This window comes from Macadamia integrifolia, chromosome 12 (genome assembly GCF_013358625.1).
Source record: "Macadamia integrifolia cultivar HAES 741 chromosome 12, SCU_Mint_v3, whole genome shotgun sequence".
Taxonomy (NCBI): domain Eukaryota; kingdom Viridiplantae; phylum Streptophyta; class Magnoliopsida; order Proteales; family Proteaceae; genus Macadamia; species Macadamia integrifolia.
Window position 1 is genome coordinate 12,297,203 of NC_056568.1, and position 22,313 is coordinate 12,319,515.

Below are 22,313 nucleotides of genomic sequence, written 5' to 3' on the forward strand. Positions count from 1 at the left end.
AAAAAAAAAAAAGAGTCCTCCGAATGAATCCAGCAAAACTGCTACCCAAATAAACACTGTTCTTGAGTATTCATCATTAAGAAGTGAAAGCACATAAGGTTCCAAAAAAAAGGATCTATAAAAAGCCCACAAATGAAACTATATTATTGTCCATCGACCTAATGCAGATCAAATGAAAAATTATTAGAAAAAAAAATAAATATAGAAATAAAATTAACAAATACATGCCTGATCATAAACAATCTTGGAATCAGTAAATGCATAGATACGCTGAGCATTACTCTGCAAAGCCTCCACTAGACCATCCATCAAAGCCAAATACTCAGCCACTGATTCCTCAACATAGAAATCTAGCTTTTTCTGCACCTGAATAACAGGAGCCCCGTGTGATTTTTCGATAACCACCCCAATTCCGGAAAAACCAGAACTCGATTCTCCAGCACCAGAAATGGATATGCCTTTGAAGAACATCTTCACAGTAAATTCGTCAAAATCGTCCTTTTGCCCTTCATTTTTAGTTTCCTCCATGTCCCTAAATTCCTCCTCCTCCGCACAACAGCTCCTGAATTCTTCCTCCTCTTCATCTATTTTCACCTCTCCAATGAAAACTACGGACAAATCATCACTGGGAACATCATGATTCTCCATTTTCAACACCAGATCCTCAAAGAACCTAGTAGCTCTGCAAATCCCAACTTATGCCGTTTTTCAATGATCAAACATGAATCTTCCAGTCGATACTCCTCTATCCAATCTGAGACAAAAATTCATCACAAGGAACAACCCAAATCCTTAAAATTTTTCATCAATTTCTCCAAAATCAAACGGCATATTGAGCAACCAACAAATCCTGAGGCTTCCACGAAATCGAAAAAGGGACTTTGGGCAAACTTCATCAGAAACAAAATCAACCAAAAACCCATAAAAAAAAATCACCTAAATCCTTCATTTCAGTTTCGATAATCCCATATATAATTATAAAGACAAAATAATTGTCACCTAAGATTTCAGAGAAACGAAAAATAAGGAATATTTCAACTTTAAACCCTTCTTACCAATCAAAACCCAAAGCAGAAGGGTATCAATTGAAGCCCTGAAAGCGAAGTCCCAACATAAAATACCCACTTAAGGATCGTTGCTTTTCTCCGAAATCTTTCATTTTTATCTCTCTTCTCCCCCTCTTGATGCTCTGAGACTGAAAAGTCTTGTAAGGTACAAACCCTAATCCGAGTATCTGACAACTACCCCTTTTTTTCCACAAGCTGCTAAGCTTAAGACGCGTAAAGGGAATCAAATCAGTTACAGTTAATGGCGTAAAGCGAAAGGAAGCTATGTTGGCATTCTTTCTGGCAATTCTATTCTCATTTCACCAAATCATATTTTCTGAAGCAACAAAACTTGATTAATCAAATCAATTATTTTTCCAAACAAGATTCTTAAAGTTGTATTGGAAACTTAAGCACATGGGTGTTTCGTGTCTGATTAGAAAAAATTGTTGTTTTTGTTTGACTTTCAACGCCCTGGAAATTTGAAAAAGATAAAACACCTTATCCGAGTAAAGGGTTGAAATTTTTTGGAATAAAGTACAATCATGATCAACCCACTACCCTCTTGCCAATCCTTAATCATTATTGTTCCTCAATTCATAAACCCAGAAAGCTTTAGATGTTCCAATCTTCCAGAATCCAGATTCCAAATTGACAAGATCAGTGCAAGAAGTTTTATTCTTATCTTTGATTATAGTATGGATTATGGATAGATCGTGAAGTCTTGAACAATGGGTGATTATAGAGAGATTAATTCACTTAACAATCTATCTTCAATCAGACTAATCAGCCTGGCTGGCTCTGTAATTGAATCAGGTTTAAACTCTAAACTTATCAGACCATCCGGCCAGACTAAATGGCTCGTCTGCTTAATCATAAAACCAGCTGAATTTATCCATTTCGAAAGAAACTGATCTGATTCACAGGTTCAACCAGCAAGGTTTGACCTTAAGACATGACAGAGACTTCATCCAATCTATCTGGTTCAACTGGTTAGACACTAAAACTAAAACTGAACTAAGTTTATTGATATATCCGGTCCGGTTTTTTAACGAACCAGCCACCCATGAGAAGCTGACCACTACTGGTTGTGTTCTAGCTGTGAACTAATTCATGATTTGTCAAAGTGGTGGTTAGAGAGGGTGAGCTATTTCTCCAATTCTCATCTACCCTTTCATTTATTGTCTCAATCAACATTATTGGGTACTACTGTAGGGACATAGAATTTACCTAGTTAAACTTTTGACAGTTGAAAATTTACTCATGTCATCATGAAAGGGAAAGGTTGGCACCGCCGGTGTACCGTAAGCTATCACTATCTTCATCTATCTCTCTTTCCTCCTTTGAAATGATTTCATTGCCTCTCTCTCTGGTAAGATGTTGTGTCTCTTCCACTCCATTGGAGCTACTCGTTAGCTCACCCCACATGTATAGTGTGCATAGCCCTCTTTCCACATGTATATATCTTCCCTAAGTGTGTAGTGCATATTAACGGCATGTATCTAACCTTCTTGTATGATGCCTCATCTCATGCCCCATTATTGTTGTTCGATAACATAAAACATGCAAGGGCATACCTATCCCTCTTCCTTATTTTATATAGGGACATGTATAATATGAGTAGGTGAAAATAACAGTGTATTGTGAAAAAAACCATGTGGAAATAGATCCACCTCAAACAGCATTATTGGTCCCTTGGAAGGAATCATAGGAGAGGTGGGAAACTAGTAAGAACAATTGTGAGAGTGAACGAAATTTAGAAAGACAAAGGCCACGTGAATATCTTCCTCCATTCCACCTGAAAATAGAATGATTGGTATATGGGAAAAGATTATTAAAGATAGAAGGTGGGATATGGGTAAGGGTAGAGAGGGAAAGTTGCAATAAGGTGGTGAAGTGGACACATGCAAATCCTCTTTCAATGTGTTGGAAGGAACTTTGGTGGGAATTCTTAAATCAGGATAGAGTCTTAATAGGTGAGTATACCTAAACTTGCCAAATATAATAATGATCGAGTTTTCTAAGGTTAGGTTTGGTACTCGAGAAAAGAAAATCTTGGCTATCAAACATAGCCAGTCACACTGAAGGAGAATCTCCATATTGTAGTTTTGGATGGATAAAAGAGGGTATCACACAACAAGAGAGTGAGGATCAGGTTTTTATATGGTCTGATCCATACAGATGATTGTGGTGGATTCTATTTATATGGATCAATCTCTTAAGAGAATGGTTTTTGTATGAGGACCTGATTTGGTCTCCTACAAAGGTATTACAGACTTCGTCCAATAGGGGATGGTGTAGGATCCAATAGTGTAGGAAAACTTTCTCCTATAATAAATGTTAAAATAAAATTGTTAGAAAAAACAAAATATAATTTAGGTAAAATGTTTTTTGGTCTATAATCTATACTGACAAGGTACTTCATCAGATTTACACATTAGTTGCGCGTCTGCGTCAAATGGAAGGATGACGATGTTAGCCCAACTGAATTTTATATTAAAGTTTGGGAAAAGGTTAGGTATGCTGCCAGTATATGGTAAGCTATCACCCACTCTATCTCTTTCTTTCTCTTGAAATGACCCCTACCTCTCCTGTATGATACCTCATTTGGCACCCCTATTGGTGTTGTTTGTCAACTTATCGCATACCGGTAGCATACCTATCCCTCCCAATAAGTTTTTGATAACAATAAATATGAGTTTTCATAGCAGCTATCAGCTTTTATCTTCCCCAAATATTTTTGGCTTGTTTGTATTCCAAATGTTCTAAAACTACCCCTAGACCTCAAATATTGTATAGATCCATCTTTTGACATTTGTAGCATTATTTAAACTACCTAAAAGATAATAAAAACCCAAGGATTGTTCTCTCGTTTTATTTGTTTTATTTGTTTGACCACATCATCCAATTTTGAGCACCAACGGGTCAAAGAGTGAAAATTCACTTAATGTTCAAATATTTTGGATGAAATTTTATGCAAAAGATCCCACATTCTAGGTCATGTTATAAAGCTTAAAAGAGACCTTGCTCAATGTGTTCAATTTTGTAGTAGTTCTTAATGTTGGAACTGGTGTTCGTCAAAATCTAATTTGATAGCTAAATACAATTAATTTGTATGATATTAATGGCTTTTGGTTGTTCATAAGTTATTACGTTATTACTTAAAATTGTTCACTGCTATTGGTGGAATTGAGCATTCTGCTCATCTGGTCATCAAATTGTGTACTTTAGGAATACTGATTCCTGGGATACAAGTGTGAGTGTACATATTGTATGTACACAGAATAATGTCGTGTATGAATCTTAAATAGACTAATGTCTATTGTGTTAGATACAATATCCACATTAGTAGATTAGTCCCTAGACTGAAAAGTCACTACCGTCGCAATTAGGCATTATAAATTTTGGTGTACCAATAGTAGACCAATGTGTTGGAATTATAATTCTTAGCTATGAACAAAAGAGACACTCAACAAGAGATCCACTTCCCTTAGGAAGTATATTATAAAGAGAAATATTATCTATACATGATTAGAAGAAATGTGGAGGACAAGAACACATGTTGCCAACCCCTTATAGGGGATGTTCCCATGAAGTGTCGTTTTCAACTGCATTACCTTCCTTGCTAATCTCAAATTTTCTTCATTTTAACCTCTCTTTTGTGATTCTTTTTTTTTTTTTTTCCATATCAAATCCATGTAGCCGACATGATTTAGTTGGGATAAGGTTATGATTATTGTCATTGATTAGAAGAAATCCATATATGGTGCACATTTTTTATAATATTAATACTTTATTAAATAAAATATTTTGAAACCATTTCTTATGTCCAATCGATAGTTCAAATTCTCTATATAAAATGTTTTTATAGACTAGGGTGGTGACAATAATTATTTCTATACCCAGAGGCCTACAATAGTACAATGTGATATTTTAAAGTGGAGAGCCTTATTTTTAATTCTTTGGGTTTAAGTATTATATCCATCCATAAGTATCATTATTTGAAAAAATAATGGCAAACACCTATTGAAAGGCCTAGGTGAATTACCCAATAGAACTGGATCTACTCTAGTGTCACTACAGGTTCCGCGTGCATTTAATAGCTGGGAGGATCCGTGCATGCATCTCAACACATGGGCGTGCACCCTTCGGTGCTATTAGCTCTTGGAAGCATGTTGGACCTACAGTGGCACTAAAGAGGATTTGAATCCTTACCCATTGGGATCCCACCTTTTGACTTGCAACAAGAAAAACGATACTTGAGGGAGACAAAATTAATTAAAATTTTAATTCATTGAATCAATTAAGGATTTAATATTTTAATTCATTACAGTGTAACTCTTTGAATTAATAAATAATTTATTTTGGAATTCATGACGTTGTAATTCCTTGAATTAATTAAGAATTTATTTTTTGAATTCATGATGTTGTAATTTCTTGAATTAATTAAGGATTTAATTCCTTGAAGCCATTACATTATAGTTCTTTAAATTAATTAATAATTGAATTCCTTGAATTAATGACATAGTTGATGGGGTACGATGTCTTGTATTCCGTCACAATTTAATCCATGGAGTGCTGATGCAAGGCCCCCGAAGAACGGCAATCCTGCTTGAATTTTTTATCTGGAACCCATTTATGGATGCGATTTTGCACTTTTTGTTATTAGGTTTTTTTGCTACATATTTGTAGCGAGGTTCTCTTTCTTTGCAAGGAATCTGAAATAAGTGTGAGGACGAGCATTGTAATCCTATTCTCCATTTGCAGTAAAGCAGGGATCTCTTCTTACCGAGAACTTTGGCAATCTTGCTGAACCTCATAAATTTGCATACGTTATTTATTCTTAGTTTTTCATTATTTTCTATATCGTTTTAGGGTTGTGTTTTTACAAGTAACTTCCTGAATTTATGAGACTTTATATTGTAACAATTATAAATAGGTAGATGGGAGAGTAATGAGGAAAGAGATTCTCTCTCTTCTTTTTGTAGATGATATTTCTTTTCTCCCTGTGAATAGTTGTTAGTGTTGTCGTTTCTCTTTCTTTGTGGATCGTAAATTTGTTCAAGAGCTGTGTTTTCTAAGAGAATTTGGAACTTATGAATCACTAGTAATTCTAAGCCCTACTATGTGATGTATTGAACACTCTAACATTACATGAAGTACGATCAATGGAATAATTTTTCTTTTTTTTAGATCATTATCATTTATCATTTAGTACCAACCTTTTAGGTTAGTGATCTATATTTGCTTTTAGTTTGCATTTAGGTTTGACCATGTAATTCATCATGTTGTCTTGTTATTTTATTCAATGATATGCCTTTGATTAATTAAAATTGTAGCTATACGAGGAGAGCCTTGCCTTGTATTTATAGTGATAATGGGCGAGTGAATACAGTTTAGCAATTGGAAGGTTTCAAATAGGAAACCTCCCAATCGATTCTTCTCTCATACACAAATTTTTAATAACAGAAAATATATAGAAACAATGAGAAAAAATTCTAACAACTAATACTTGTCTCCTAAGAAACTAAACACAACTTAAATTGAACCAACATGGTTCATTACTAGCCGAACCAAAAAAGAAAAAAAAACATATATATTTGAAGTCTACATTTCCAAATTTGGATGGCCCATTATCGTTTAATATGTGATCTAGGACAGCCGATTGACTTAGATTTCCATGGTTGAACAACAACGAAAGGTGATGGGGAAAATATTATCATTGAATGGGGTCTAGTGGAAGAATGCAAAACTAGGGCAGTGTTTGACAATGTTCCTAAAAACGTGTTCTTACATTTTCTTGTTCTTAGAAACGGAGAAACAGGATAACAAGTGTTTGATAATCTTATTTCGTTCCACTTGTTTTTAGAAACATAAATAGGAATTTATGAAAATTTATGTTACAAGAAAAGGTTGTGATGATAACTTGTTTCGTCGTTTCTAGAAACAAGTGAATGCAACAAATTATGGATTTGTGCCAGATAAAAAAGCCCAAAAGTGAGAAGCGTGACTCTTCTCAAGCTTGAAAGTAATGGAACTTTTGATGCTCAAAAGTGAGGAGCATGTTATCAAACAACAATGTGTGCACAAATTGATCCAAAAAACAGGTTTATCAAACACTCAAAAATCTGTTTCTGTTCCCAAGAACATAAAAATTCATTTTTGCTGTTTGTAGACACAGAAACAGAAGAAACGTTGTCAAACGGTGCCTAGATGTTGTTATGTGTTTGTGAACAGTGCCTGTGAAAGTAATCTTCAGGAAAAAGAAAAAGAGAAAGATCTATTTAAAAGATCTATTTACCATAAACAGATATAAAGTTTGCCATCAAATCTTCAAATGACGACCCATTTCCTTCTCCATTATTCCATAAAGCCATTCGATTAATTGACCAAAAATATAAGGATTACATACTTTAAATGGAATATTGACACATGCTTCAGAAAAAATAGAAACTTCCTAGTTACTAGAGGACTCAAAACTTGAGTCTCCTTAATGAAAAAGCTTCTCTTTAAAAGTAGAAGCTCCTGAAAATACTTCTTAAATCAACTTAAGACATCCTAGAAATTAGAAACTAGATGATACATGCTTCATAGGGAAGTTACGGGAGTTATTACTATTGTGATAAGGGAGAAGCTGTAGGAGGAAGTTACCAGAGTTAATACTATTAGTTAAGGGAGAAGTTGTAGGAAAAGTTATAGGGTGGAGTAGTGGAGAGTGGCTTTAAGGATAACGTGGAGATAGTGGATTGTAAATTGTAACTAATTATCTTATCCTATATAATAGGAATAGTATGTAATAGAAAGTAGACTAGAAAAAAAGGCAATGTTGAGTTGAGGCGGGCTACCTCCAAATCAAGCTGGACGCCATAGTTTCGTCTGTAAAGCCAATCCTATCTTATCTTTATCCTATTTTATCTATTATATTTCTTTAATTGTGTTATTATTAGCAATTATCTCTCTCCCCCTATTTTATCTCTTGTATGTCCTTATTTTGTCTCCTTTATCTTGTATGCACGTAACACTAGACTTTCTACAAGCATGTAAAAGCTCCTTAAGACTTAGAAAATTGAACTACATTTGTACTTTCCCAAATATCTAATATTTAACCTTATATTTGGGCCTAAAACCCCACCAAATGTGATATCAATATTATGATTGTTTCTGACTTGTAACTTGCATAAATAAGACTAACAGAAATCTATGTAGTTGGTTCTGGTTGGAGTGCTGAAATCAAGTCCAGTGGGTGCATTGTGAAAAAAAAATGAATGGAGCAAGCTTGAATGGAGAGAAATTTTGGTATTAGAATATGTATGGTTGTGGAGGGAGTTGTAAACTAAAAGTGGAAGCAATTATTGGAAGGCTAGATGATATGGCTAGCCTTGAACTTAAATTGACTCACTTTCTATCAACCCAGACTTACTTGATAAGGTTGAAACATTTTATATGCTGGTAGTATATTCAGCCTTTTTCCTTATAATTTGTATGAATATTTTCTTGTTTTCATTTTTTGTAACATCTGCTGCAGCGCAAATCGTTCATGTATCATATGATATAATATCACTAGTAGTTTAAATTTTCATCAGTATCCCTATCATCTATGTTTCCACCTAATGTTTGAAAAGTTTTATTGCTAATAATGTTATCGTCTCCAACCTGATGCAACATGGATCATTTGCTCAGATTATGATGCATACGAGGTGGTGTTTAGGGAAAGAGGAATGGAAAAAGAATTGATGGATGGAGCCTCTCTTCTTAATCACTTTAATTAACATATGTTTAGTGTAATGACTATTTCTGCTGTTGCATTGATAAAATTAATGCAATATATAAGGAAAACAGAGAAGTAACCTAGCCTATAATCAGTATGCTAGATCATTAGATTGTCTAAGTTGTGCTGTAGGGTTCCTCTCCTTTTATTTTTCTATACTTTTTTTATTTATTTTTGTTTTGGGTGGATCCATATAGTCGACCCATTTTGTTAGGTAAGGTTGAGTTGATGTTGTTGTTGTATTATATAATTAGATTGTCTCAATACATAGGATAAGGTTGAGTTGTTATTATTGTATTATATAATTAGATTGTCTCAATACATATTATAAAGATGAAAAGAAGGTTAGGTTTGGTTAGGGTGTCCCTATCATGCTGATACTTCTTCCCCTGGTAACTTGTCAATTCTACATTTTCCCTCTGTTGTGGCTGGAACTATGTCATATGGTGTAGCAACTACCGCGATTGAATTATTTGGATACACTCAGTATCAATGGGATCAAGGATATTTTCAACAAGAAATATATCAAAGAGTTGGCACTGGCCGAAAACCAGAGTTTATCAGCAACTTGATCTAAAATTCCTGAAAAATTAGCCTTTTATGATTCAGATCTGGAAGTGAATATGGGAATATACTTTTTTTTTTCTTTTTGGGTGCAAAATCTGGAAATCACAAGAGAAACCCTAATAATATTGTACATTAATCATCCTTATACACATGTGAGGCAAAGAAGCATCGGGAGGAGGAGGAGGAGAAACAGGGGATGGAGACGATACTAATGGGCAAAACAGAACCCTATAGTTAGAACCAGAGGGGCAGGTGAATGTTGTACTGTTAGCATCCAAAGCAAAACTATAAGCATCTGGGCACTTAGTCTTGAAGAAGTCCGATAAGTAAGTGGCTGTGCAATTCCCTGTAGAACAACAGAAAAGATCAGTCTTGAATACGGTACACGGGTGATTACAACCTCCGGTGGTGCGTAACTCCACTGGACATTCGCCTTCAATGTCGGCGGCGCACTTAACTGCTCGGCAGCTGACATTTTTTGGGCTAATCTCCATTGGGATATTAAATCCATGAAGAAGAGAAAGGTCGTAGAAATCCAAGTTACTGAGTCCATTCACTGAGAATTCGGTAAGGGTTACAGGTGAGACAGCTTTATCTTCTTTGCAATCGAACTTATTATTACAGCCGCCGGTCTCGCAACTTCCATTGCCGGATGCATCGAATGTACAGTTTGTTCGGCCCCATATCCGACCACTTGTGCTATTGGTCACGTTGATGACCCATGTTTCGCCTGGTTTGAGTTGCTTCCCCCCACCTGGAATAGATACAGTCCAAACTGAAGCAGCCCAAACTGTGTAGGAGCATTGGTTTGTGATCTCAAACTTGGTTGCCTGGGAGACGCAGTAGACAATGATGGAGAAGAGGAAGTAGAAGGTGGGAAGGTTAGATGCCATGCCCATCTCACGAGTAAGAGATAAATGGGGGTTCTGGTTTCTACTTTATTTATCAATGGTAGGTAATAAAATGGAATAACTTATCTTTTCTGTTTTTCATAAATATGTTCTTCGGTTTTAGTATGTTTAAATACCTTTCTAGATTTTTCTTTGCAGCCCCAAACAGCAGCCTTTAGAGTTGCGTGTTGTGTTGGCTAACATGGGGATGGGTGGTTAAACTCCATTGATTTTAACTCTTTTTTTCATTTGACACTTGACTAGATGACTTTGAATAAGAGGAAGCAGGTTACCACATTCCTATTTGTGTTTTTTTCTTGAATTGAGTTTCGCCTGGGAGACGCAGTAGACAATGATGGAGAAGGTGAAGTAGAAGGTGGGAAGGTTAGATGCCATGCCAATCTCACGAGCAAGAGATAAATGGAGAGCGGTGAATTTTCACGTATGTGAATGAACGTGAACATTCCTGATCCATGGATATGGTATCTATTAAATGAGGAGAGAAAAAATAGATGCCATATTTACGGATCAGAGATGTTTACAAACATTCACATGCGTAAAGATTGGGTTCTGATTTCTACTTTATTCATCAATGGTAAGTAATAAAACAGAATAATTTTTCTTTCCTTTTTCATAAATACCTTTAATATTTTCAAATACTTTTCTAGAATTTATCTCAATCATCAGGGATTGCAGCCCCAAACAGCAGCCTTTAGAGTTGCATGTTTTGTTGGCTAACATGGGGTATTTTTTTTTTTCTTTTCATTTGACTTAACTTGACTAGATGACTATGAATAAGAGGAAGCAGGTTACCACATTCCTTTTTTTTTTTTTTTTTCTTGAATTGAGTTTCCCTTATTTGTTCAGGTCCACTCGGGTTGTGGGGTGGGGATCTCTCTACCCTTTGATTTTGTGGTTGGGAAATTTTTTTATTTTTTTTTATTTTTTAAAACCTTACATGATTAATCACTTTTGAGTTTTTCTTTATAAAACTACCTATTAATCACTTTTGGGTTTCTCCTTATAAAATTACATACTTAAAGTTTTAGTTAACAAAAATACTCAAAATCAGGCTTGGTATTTTTGTTAACTGAAATTTTGAATAAAGGGTGAAAGTTTGGCTCTAACAACCCGATCTTGCCCTGGATCCGAATAGGGCTTGAGCCAAGTTTTTTTACCTAAGGGTGGGTTAGGGTTGAAAAACCTAACCCTGGGTCAGGGTTGGGTCGGGCTTGGGTTGAGGCCTCAACCCGGCCAAAATTTAACCCTGAATTTTTATATTAGAATTTAAGGCTCCTATTAGTATTTCATTTTTCTATAATTTTTTAATGTATAGGATATGAATGGATAAAACAGGTCAATCAAGGTTAATCTAACCATTGCATAAGCCAGGATCAACCCAACCCAGCCTGGCCCAACTCGACCCAACCAGGTCTGAAATTTAACCCTAAATTTTTATATTAGAATTTAGGACTTCTATTGGTATTTCATTTTTCTATAATTTTTTAATATATAGAATATGAATAATACAGGTCAATCAAGGTTAATATAACCATTGCATAAGTTAGGGTCAACCTAACCTAACCTAGCCCAGCTCAACCTGGCCTTGTTTCACCTCTAAGTTTGAGTGGGTAATTTTGTAAACCCAAATATTTTTGTTAACTGAAACATTGAGTGGGTAGGATCCACTTAGGGGACCCCATTTAGCTGAGATACTTCCTAACTTGTTGGATTGTGATTATTTCTTCTTATTCTCATCTTCCTACTCTTTTCTTTCTATTCCCATCTCTCATTTTCCCAACTCTTCTTTACCCCCCTTTTTCTTTTTCGACTTTGTCTGTTTTGTTTCTTTTGGATCTATGTAACCGACTCTATTAAGTTGGGATAAGGCTGAATATGTTGTTATTGTATTGAGTGGCTAATTTTGTAAACATACACTTGATTTTGGTATTTTTTGTTAATTGAAACTTTGAGTTAGGGGTGAAAGTTTAACACTGACAACCTGATCCCGCCCTAAACCCGAACAAGGCTTGGTCAGGGTTGGGTCGGGCTTGGGTTGACGCCTCAGCCCTACCCAAACAGGCCAAAAATTTAACCCTGAATTTTTATATTAGAATTTAGGGCTCCTATTGGTATTTCATTTTTCTATAATTTTTTAATGTATAGGATATGAATGGATAAAACAGGTCAATCAAGGTTAATCTAACCATTGCACAAGTTAGGGTCAACCTAACCCAGCTTGGCCCAACCCGACGTGACCAGGCTTGAAATTTAACCTTGAATTTTTATATTAGAATTTAAGGCTCATATTGGTATTTCATTTTTCTATAATTTTTTAATGTATAGGATATGAATGGATAACACGGGTTAGTTAAGGTTAATATAACCATTGCATAAGCCAGGTCAACCTAACCCAGCCTAGCTCGACCCAACCCAGCCCTGATAGGGGCAATTAGGGTTGGTATGAACCCGGCAGGGTTGGACCTGAACATGAACCCAATAGGGTTGGGTTGGGCCCATAGTTAGCAAATTCGGATTCGGGAATTATTCGGGCGAAGAATTATTCGGAATAATTCGGTTGATTAATTTAAGGATTCGGTCAAAAAAGCGGTCAAAAAAGCTTATTGGGTTTTTTTTTTTTTTTGTTTTTTTTTGGTTTTTTTATTAAAATATTGTTTAATTGGACCGAATAATTTGGTTTAATTCGGATTCGGTCCGAATTATTCACGTTTTATATTCACTTTTGAAAAAATCACAAATTTTACCGAATTTTATTTTAAATTCGGATTCGGTCAGAATTTTTGATAGAATTCGGAAAAATTCGGTTCGGCCGAATTGATAACACTGGTTGGGCCTGGGTTGAATTTTGGAGACCTAAGGTTGGGTTAGGTTTTTAAGAAACCAACCCATGTTTCACCCCTAAGTTTGTGTCGGTAATTTTGTAAAGCCAAACCTAATTTTGGGTATTTTTGTTAATTGAAACATTGAGTGGATAGGATCCATGTAGTGAACCCCATTTAGCTGAGATCTTCCTAACTTGTTGTGTTGTGATTATTTCCTCTTATTCTCATCTTCCTACTCTTATCTTTGTATTCCCATCTCTCATTTTCCTAACTCTTCTTCCTCGTCCCCCTTTTCTTTTTCAACTTTGTCTGTTTTGTTTCTTTTGGATCTATGTAGTTGACTCTATTAAGTTGGGTTAAGGTTAAGTTTGTTGTTGTTGTATTGAGTGGGTAGTTTTGTAAACATAAACTTGATTTTTGTATTATTGTTAACTGAATCTTTAGATGGGTAGTTTGTAAAATAAAATCCAAATGTGGGTTGTCATGTAATTTTCTTTTATTTATCTATATATTGGATTTATATTCCCTTTTTTTATTTGTGAAAATTGGATTAATATTCCCGATTTGCAGATCCTTGTAACCCTTACTGTGAGGGAACCTCATCACTTTCTCCCTCTATTTGTATGTGGATGTTACGCTTCAGGTCTTTTCCTTTTCAAGTAGACTAGTTTTTGTCTTCGTCTTTATCCTTCCTTAGGAGATTAACCATTTTTTCTTTGTCTTTATGTTTCCTTAGAAGATCAGTCTTTTCTTAGATAGATTCGTATTACATTGCCTTATTTTGCCATGTCTTTTCAAGTATATTAGCAAAGACAATGACAGGCAAAGCTTTGTTATGATTGTTTTAAAGACCATCATGGCCCATGTTTCGTCATGGTTTCTTAGTTTTCATTTATAAGACTCTTGTTTTGCCGAGATTGATTGTAATAGATAGTGGTCTTTGAGTAATTTTAATGGATGATTCTCATCTTCTTCTTCTTCTATTATGATTTGTTGTAAAGCCCTTGGATCTTTTTAAGGCACTGGAAAGATCTCTTTCCTAATTAGAAGTCAGTTTTATTCCATAATATTCATTGAATCCTTGTGATTTCATTGAATCCTTGTGATTCTGGAACGCACATTTTCCCGTTCTGCTGAATATTCGTTGCCAATTTATTGGGACCCAAACAGTATTTTAATGGACGCTACAATGGACAAGATTTGTGGGAATCATTTGCAAAAACAATTATCGGGTTTGGAAAAGAATTTGAAAATCTATCTATATGATGACCTCCAGCAGAGAAGCCCTAATGTTGTACATTGATCATCCCCACACACACACACGTGAGGAAAAGAAGCATCATAAGTAGGAGGAGAAACAGGGGATGGAGAAGAGAGTGAAGGGCAAAAGACGACCCTACAGTCAGAACCAGTAGGGCAGGTGAATGTAGATGGATCATCAAAAGCATAACTAAAAGCATCTGGGCACGGGTGGTTACAACAGTATGTGGAGCAATTAGTACTAGATTTACAACAGTAAAGATCAGTCTTAAAGACGGTGCACGGGTGGTTACAACCTCCGGGGGTCCTGCTTGGCAATTGCTGATGTTTGGGCCAATCTCCATTGGGATGTTAAATCCGTCTACAAGAGAGAGGTCGTAGTAATCCAAGTTATTGTATTGATTCAGTGAGAATTCGGCAAGGGTGACAGGTGTAGCACCGTAGTTTGTGCACTCTTAACTGGTTATTACAGTCGCCGGTCTCGTAACTTCCATCGCCGGAAGCATTGAATGAGCAATTGGTTCGGCCCCAGATCCGACCGCTTGTGCCAGTAGTGGTCATGTTGATGATGTTCCGGGTTTCGCCTGGTTTGAGTTGCTTTCCACCACTTGGAGTAGAAGCAGCCCAAACTGTGTAGTAGCATTGGTTTGTAACCTCAAAGTTAGTTGCCTGGGAGACCCAGAAGGGGATGCTAGAGAAGAGGAAGAAGAAGAAGAAGGTGGGAAGGTTAGACGGGATGCCCATTTCACAAGTAATAGTTTAAAAGAGGTTTTGGGTTTTGTTTATAGTTCTCCAAAAATCAATGAGCTTCTGGCCTTTAGAGTGGAGTGCCGTGTTTAATTTGTTGGGCAACACGGGCGGTGGTTGAGTTTGTTGACTTTTAATTTTTTTTCTTTGTTGTTTATTTCTTTTGACTTGATTATGACCTGAATTTGAATAAAAAGCAGCCATTGGTTGGGGGTACGTAACTAATGTATTTGGTTTTGAGAACAGCTAGCTTAGTCTAAAGGTGGCAGTTTCGATTTGAAGAATCAACATCTAATGGAGGAGGTTGTGGAATTGAACCTTGTATGAATGGGTGGATGTGAATAAAAGTAGGTGTCCATTGATTCTACAAATGCCCAATAGGTTGGCCATTGGCCAAAGACGCTCAGAAGAATAATAAAAAAAATGTTTGGTTTTTGAAATAAAAGGTCAACACATGCTCATATAGGAAAGGTGGAGGCAACTAGATCCTCCCAAGTGTGCGAGTGTGCCAATTCTCTTGATGCGCATTTGATGGCGAGGGCCATGTCGGGTCAAAATCAGGGCTAGATTTAAGTGGGCTAGGTGGGTGAAAGATATCAACCTTTACCGGCCCTGACCCTGACTGCCTGCCCTTAAGGCCAAAATTTTTGAGGTGGCACTTGTTCAGGATCAAGGCAAGCCAAAGGCGGTTCGGGCAATCAAGGCCAAACTTGCACCCCTAATTTGGAGTGCATCAAGTTTTAAAAGTGATATTTGGGGGTTCCTTTACAAGTTTTGTTCCAAAAATGTTTTATTGACAAGGCTACCCCTCTCAAACCCACTCTCACTCTATCTCACCACCACCATCACCAAACTCACCAACACCACCCATGCAAACCCCACCCCACCCCACCATACTCCCCTGCCACCAGCTCCCCCCTTGGTCTACAAATCCCCAGCCCACACCCTCCGTATCCTTGCATGACCACTCCCACCTCTCTTGTACATGACAACTCCCCCACCCCTATTGCAAGCCTGCAACCCATGCCACCACCCTCTCCTCAATCTACGCCCCCCACCCCCATGTGCAGTCCCGTTAGCCCACCACCACACCTTGGTCTCTCCACCACTATCCCAACCTCAAGCCTGAAAACCCTAGCCCAAGCCTGTCCTATGGAATGTAAAGCTCAGCGTAGACCTTGTCTAGATTCAAGACGGACTTGGGTTGATTGGGCCAAATTAACACCCTTAAGCTACTAAATAAGGCTTGATGAGAGAAAATGACATGGCAATAACATTGACCATAAATTTCTTTGCATTGTTTTTTTGGTAGGAAACTTATTTGCGGGTTCATCTTTTAGAGTTGGAGGAAAATGTCGGATAAAGTCTACAAAACATTGGATATACCTATGTAAAGTCACAATGGGGGTAAGGTTCCAACATGCTAGTATCTAGAAAGATTTCCAATGGCTGCCGTAGCCTAACTATAATTCATATATAAAATTGGTCAACAATAACTGGGCATGAATATGTCCATATCATCATCTACTCATGAATTAAAATCAAATCATTCTAACTTCCCTAATTATCACTAAGAAGCTCTTGATAATGTCAAATATTTTGTAGAAAGGTTTGAAAAATAGAGTAGTAGGGAAAAAGAATGAAAAAACCCCTATACATAATTAATGTGGTGGGCAGGTCATACGATAGGCCATCAAGTTTTACCCATTTAGGGTATTCCCTGGCCCATTTATGCTATGGTTGGATTTTACTATCAATAGTCTTTCTTGGTAAGTTAATCACTCTTGATAAGAGTGTACCATCAACCTTCCAACATAGAAAATTTCTCGCTATGCTGATGATGTTTGTTTTCACAAATTTTTAGCAATGGTAATAGGACTTAGTGGTCTACCATTTAGCTTAGATCCACCAATCAATTGCATTAAACTAGTTGGCCTCTCTAATTTTACTACGTTTTGTTTTAAGAAATTTTTTATTTTATGAGACCTAATCAAATTTGGGAGTACTTTATATGGCTGACTCCCTCACATTTGCCGCAATTCCCCCCCCCCCCTTTTTCACACTGCCTCAACACTTCAACAGCACAAAACCTAACAAATTGCCAATTTCCAAGCAAAAACATCTATTCATGTTAATAAAAAATTGAGAAAATCAAAGGACTTTGTCTAGGGGTGTGGCACCTACCCTTAGACTCAGAAATGATCACCCCACCCAAAAGGCCCATATCCCTCCCTTGTTGATGCTTCTGGCTAATGTGATCCCATTGGCTTCGTGTTGATGCAAAAGTCGCATTCCCAGACAGAAAACTCTCCCAATATATATATATATATATATATAGATATGCCTGAAATTATATTGTTACGCTCGAATGTATGATATCGTTTTGTCACACCTCACTGGTGCACTCCTCTGTGCCGTTTTCTACGAGACAACACATCCATACATCTATCATGGGTGCATAGGTTGAATGAGTGCCAATTTAAGGGCATTAGGTATCACAAATACACGAAGCTTACATGCTTCTTCCTCCTTAAAACGGAATGTCCTTTTAAGGTGCATTGGTTGAAGCTCATCATCATTAAATCCTCCATCACATTGCATGATCTTATAATAAAAACGAGAGATCTTTATCGATCAATCTCTTTACCCCTCATTCTTTAAAATTTATATAGATCATTTTTTAATTGAATTTCCTCATCTGAAATCTTGGTTCTTCTTTATTTATTTATTTATTTCTACTTTCAATAGTTGCAGCAATTGGGGAAACTACAAATGGGCCACAGAAAAACAACAATTTTGTGTATTTTTTCTACACTTATCAATCATGTATCATGTCATGGTCAAGTCGTCACCGAAATTTAATTACTAGAAATTATCCTTCCTTCAACTCTAGATGTTTGGCCACATCTTCAGCTGATAACAAAACAAACTCTATATAAAACAAAGGATTAAGTTTCTTTAAGGCCAACCATTCACCATGACTTATCGACAACGTAGAATAAGGGATGTGGGGAGAGAGATGAAGAATGATCGAGGCCACATCTAGAACGTTCCATCATTCAGCCACTGAACGAAAATTTTCTCCCAAAACAAAACAACAATTTCTTCTTTTCCATAAGAAATTCTTGAGTTTTTTAATATCTAGTAAACAACAATTGAATAAAGATATGGTTTTGGTTATGCAAACTGGCACCTTTGTAATCCAAACAATTCATAAAAGGAAAAACATCCAAAATCTCTTAAGCAATATCACATGATGCTAACAAGTGAAGCTTCATTGAAACTTCCCTTTTGACTCAAACGTCTACCTTTTCTTAAGATCGCTTTCTGAAATCTCCATTTCTTTTGTGAATGAACTGATAAATTGTTATAAATTATTTTGGACATTTAAGAATAGGGGTGGTTTCCCTCCACCCACCAAAAGATATTTCTTTTACAGATTAGGAGATCTTCTAGTGAGGCTTTTCCAGTTGACACCTGTGTTGGATAGGGATCTAACGGCTGCAAAACAGGGAAGAGAGAGAGAACATGGTTTATGGTTTTTTTCAGCCGTTGGATCCGCTCAGCATAGGTGTCAGCTGGAGAGGTCTCACTGGGAGATGTCCAGCACCCCTATGTTGGAGACATGGCTCTAATTATCGGTATTGGATCTACTATATCGGGGGATTTATATCGGTTTAGTAAGTGTTCGATCCCAATACGTGGTCGATACGGTATCGAGATTGGGCTGGGCTTTAAAAACCCAACCCAATCCTAAGGTCTCTTTAACTAAACCCAAGCCTTAGGTCGGGTTGGGATATCTCAGCCCAGGTCGAACCTTGTTGGGTTTAGCCAAACCCGACCTAGCCTTAATGGATCCTGATTGGCCGAGTTTAAACCAATTCAGTCCAACCCAATACTATCGGTTACTTGGTTGCTTGATCTTGATGCATTTCAAAGGCCAAAGACCAAAGTTTTATGTGTAGATTGTTGAAAACGAAAGACTTTTTTCTAGAAGTACTCATTAATAATCATTAGCATATTTATATGATTATATACTTAAGACACATGGTTGTGTTGGATTGGGTTGGGTTGGGTTGGGTTGGGTTGAGTTGAGACCTCAACCCAAACCCAACCCAACCCTACCTCGGACCTAAAAATCTCAACCCTAATCCACTCTATGGGCTGAAATCTCAACCCAAGCCTTGTTTGGGCATAGGGCGGGCTAGGGCTAATTCAGGTTGATCGGGCTTTTTTGACACCCTTACCTCGAATAGCTATAAGCTTAGTCTAGTAGTGGTAGCTTCGGGTTGAAGAATTGATATTCAATGGAGGATGTTGTGGGATTGAATCCTATCGTATACATGTGTGAATAGATGGATGCGAATAAGAGTAGGTGACCATTGGTCCTACTAACGTCCAATAGGTTGGGCATTGTTTACGGCATTCAGTAGGATAATAATAATATGTTTGGTTTTTGAAATAAAAGGCCGGGGTTTCATCACATAGGCCCATATAGGAAAGGTGAGGTAACCAGATCCTCCCAAGTGTGTCAGTGCACCGATACTCTTAGTACGCATCCGATGGCCAGAGGTTAATGCTCAGGTGTTGTTGCCGATTATTCGATGAGCACTAGGTGCACTGGGGCATTGGAGAGGATCCGAGTCCAAGAATGAGAGCGGGAGTGGATAGGGAGAGGGGGGAGAGGGCGTGGAGGGGAGAGAGAGAGAGAGATGTGGAAGTGGGGGTGGTGGCGAGGCCGCGGCTTGGCAAAGTGCATAGAACAAAATATTCAATTGAAACGGATTTTATAACAAATTTTAAAGGATATTTTAATAAATTTCTAATTGGTTATTATATATATATATATATAAATATATTTGGATCTTCAAGAGCTATGAATTCCTAATCGAATTCACCACCACAACCGTGGTTCTGTTTAACTTAGTTTTGCACAACTTATGCCATTCGGCCTCAAGAATACTCCAAGTGAATTTCAAAAAATTATGAACGATATCTTCAACTCATATGAACAATTTACAATTGTCTACATCGATGACGTTCTAGTTTTTTCAGATTCAATTGAGCAACATTTCAGACACTTAAGAATATTTTACCACACCATCAAAACTAATGGCTTTGTCCTATCAAAACGAAAAATTGAATTATTCTTAACCAAAGTCCGTTTCCTTGGACACCTAATCAAAAAGGGAACCTTGACCCATATTGATCGAGCTATTTCTTTCGGCAACAAATTCCCTGATCAAATTTTAGACAAGACCCAATTATAGAGATTCCTGGTAAGCTTAAATTACGTTCATGATTTTCTTCCTCAAATCAGAAAAATCTCTGAGCCCTTATATCTCCGGCTTAAAAAGATTCCGGCTCCTTGGACTTATGCCCAAACTATTGCCATTTAAACAATCAAGAAATTGGTTCACGAAATTCCCTGCTTATTTATTCCTAACCCTGAGGCATTTAAAATAGTTGAGACTGATGCCTCTGATATTAGATATGGGGGAATTATCAAACAAAGACTCCATGATAATAACAAAGAACAACTTGTCTAATTTACCTCTGATGTCTGGAATTCCACCCAGAAGAATTATAGCACTCATAGTTCTTTGCATAAAAAAATTTCAAAATGCATTGTTAAATAAACCATTTTTAGTTCGTGTTGATTGCAGTGCTGCTAAATTTGTTTTACAAAATGATGTTTCAAATCTAGCTTCAAAACAAATATTTTCCTGATGGCAAGCTTTACTCTCTATTTTTGAATTCCAAATTGAATATATTAAAGGAGAATCAAATTCTATCCCTGACTTCCTTACTCATGAATTCCTACAAGGTGAAACTCCCAAAATCAACCTGATTCAAATGGCTCCTCCCAAAGTATCTATGGCCTCAAATTCCCTTGTACGTTCAAAATCCAGTTATGTTGCCCCTGCACCCTCAAACCAAGCCATTACCCACAATCATTCTCATCTGGCTTCCTCAAACCTTCCCTATTCCCATGCCGTTGTTCTCTCTTCAGCTCCCACAAACAAAGCTAGTTCTAGCCCATGCCATTGTTCTCTCTTCGGCTCCCACAAACAAAGCTAGTTCTAGCCTCCAAACTATCCAAGCCAAACCACTTCAAACTACTCACGGCAGACTCAAAAGCCAATATTTTGAAAAACCCCTAAAAGAGCATCTCTTTACTATTGAACAGGTACTCCACAATTATATTGAGTCCCCCATCACCATGGCTCAACGAATCTTTTTCCAAGGATGGTATTTCTATTCCCCCTCTGCTGCAAAAACCCAGGAGTTCTATGAATTCATCCTCATTGATATGGACTCCGTCAAACTCAAACTCAACTTTGACAAAAAAGATCCCTCCTTGGTTACCCATACAACTGTAACCATCTGCAAAATCCTTTCTCTTCGAGATTGGAATAACCACCCTCTCACCTCCAAAAACTTCTCTCACTCCTATACCTCTCCCGGATACACTTACTATGACTACCAGGAGGCATGGTACAAAGATTTTCTTTTTCAAAACAGAACTAACCGACATTCCTGGTTCTTCTGTTTTGATTATAAATTCAATAACCAAACTCCCCGTTGCTTTGCGCGCTGGTGGGACCTTTATGGCCCTATGACAAAGATTCTACCTTCCCTTCTTCATGAATCTCTCCAGCTTTTCTGTCAGCACTCCCAGCCTCAACCTCACCAATCTGCTCTCCTGTGATTTTTTCTCCATTGCCGCCTTGCCTGGATCCTGTTCTGGGATTATGAGATCAATACTTATCAAACCCACGATTTGGAAACCCAGTCCTCTCCCGCATCTACTATATAAAATGGTGGGATAATTGCGACACCTCCAAATGTGACAAAGTTGTCCTTATCCAAAGCCTTACTGGCCTTAAACCAGTTCTGGCCCTTCTGGCCTCCTCAAAGTCCAGTATCAAAAGCGAAAAGGAAGCTCTTCTGGCTCGCCTTGCTGAACTCGGCTCTGACTCAGATGATGCATCCAACAACGGTGCTTACAGCCTAAGCTCCATCAAAAACTCTATGCCCGCCCACTGTCAATCCCAACAAATGGCTCAAAATCCTTTTGATGATGAGCCCCATAGTCCCCAGGCTTCATCCTCGACCAAATACAAAACTGTAGTTCATCAGTCCCGACGAAATACCTCCAAATCTTCGATCAAAAAATAATTTGGTCCCT

At 37.2% G+C, this 22,313-nt stretch overlaps 2 protein-coding genes and 1 pseudogene across 2 annotated transcripts; all 3 read right to left on the bottom strand.

The window, feature by feature from the left end:
• Positions 1-198: 198 nt before the first annotated feature.
• LOC122058265 lies at positions 199-1,397 on the bottom strand. The gene is made up of 2 exons (XM_042620874.1): positions 1,056-1,397; positions 199-754 (listed from the first exon to the last, which is right to left on the bottom strand). Exon 2 carries the CDS (start codon positions 646-648, stop codon positions 214-216), a length of 435 nt encoding a protein of 144 aa, XP_042476808.1. The 5' UTR covers positions 649-754; positions 1,056-1,397; the 3' UTR covers positions 199-213.
• Positions 1,398-9,479: 8,082 nt separating this feature from the next.
• On the bottom strand, positions 9,480-10,443 carry LOC122058437 (protein P21-like). Its single transcript, XM_042621120.1, has one exon. The coding sequence runs from the start codon at positions 10,278-10,280 to the stop codon at positions 9,498-9,500; it is 783 nt and encodes a 260-aa protein (XP_042477054.1). The 5' UTR covers positions 10,281-10,443; the 3' UTR covers positions 9,480-9,497.
• A 3,812-nt stretch (positions 10,444-14,255) lies between these two features.
• Positions 14,256-15,216, bottom strand: LOC122058485 (annotated as a pseudogene).
• Between the last annotated feature and the right edge of the window lie 7,097 nt (positions 15,217-22,313).

Excerpts from the sequence above, each read along its gene's own strand:
- LOC122058265 (XM_042620874.1), bottom strand. The coding sequence starts at position 648 with ATGGAGAATCATGATGTTCCCAGTGATGATTTGTCCGTAGTTTTCATT.
- LOC122058437 (XM_042621120.1), bottom strand. The coding sequence starts at position 10,280 with ATGGGCATGGCATCTAACCTTCCCACCTTCTACTTCCTCTTCTCCATC.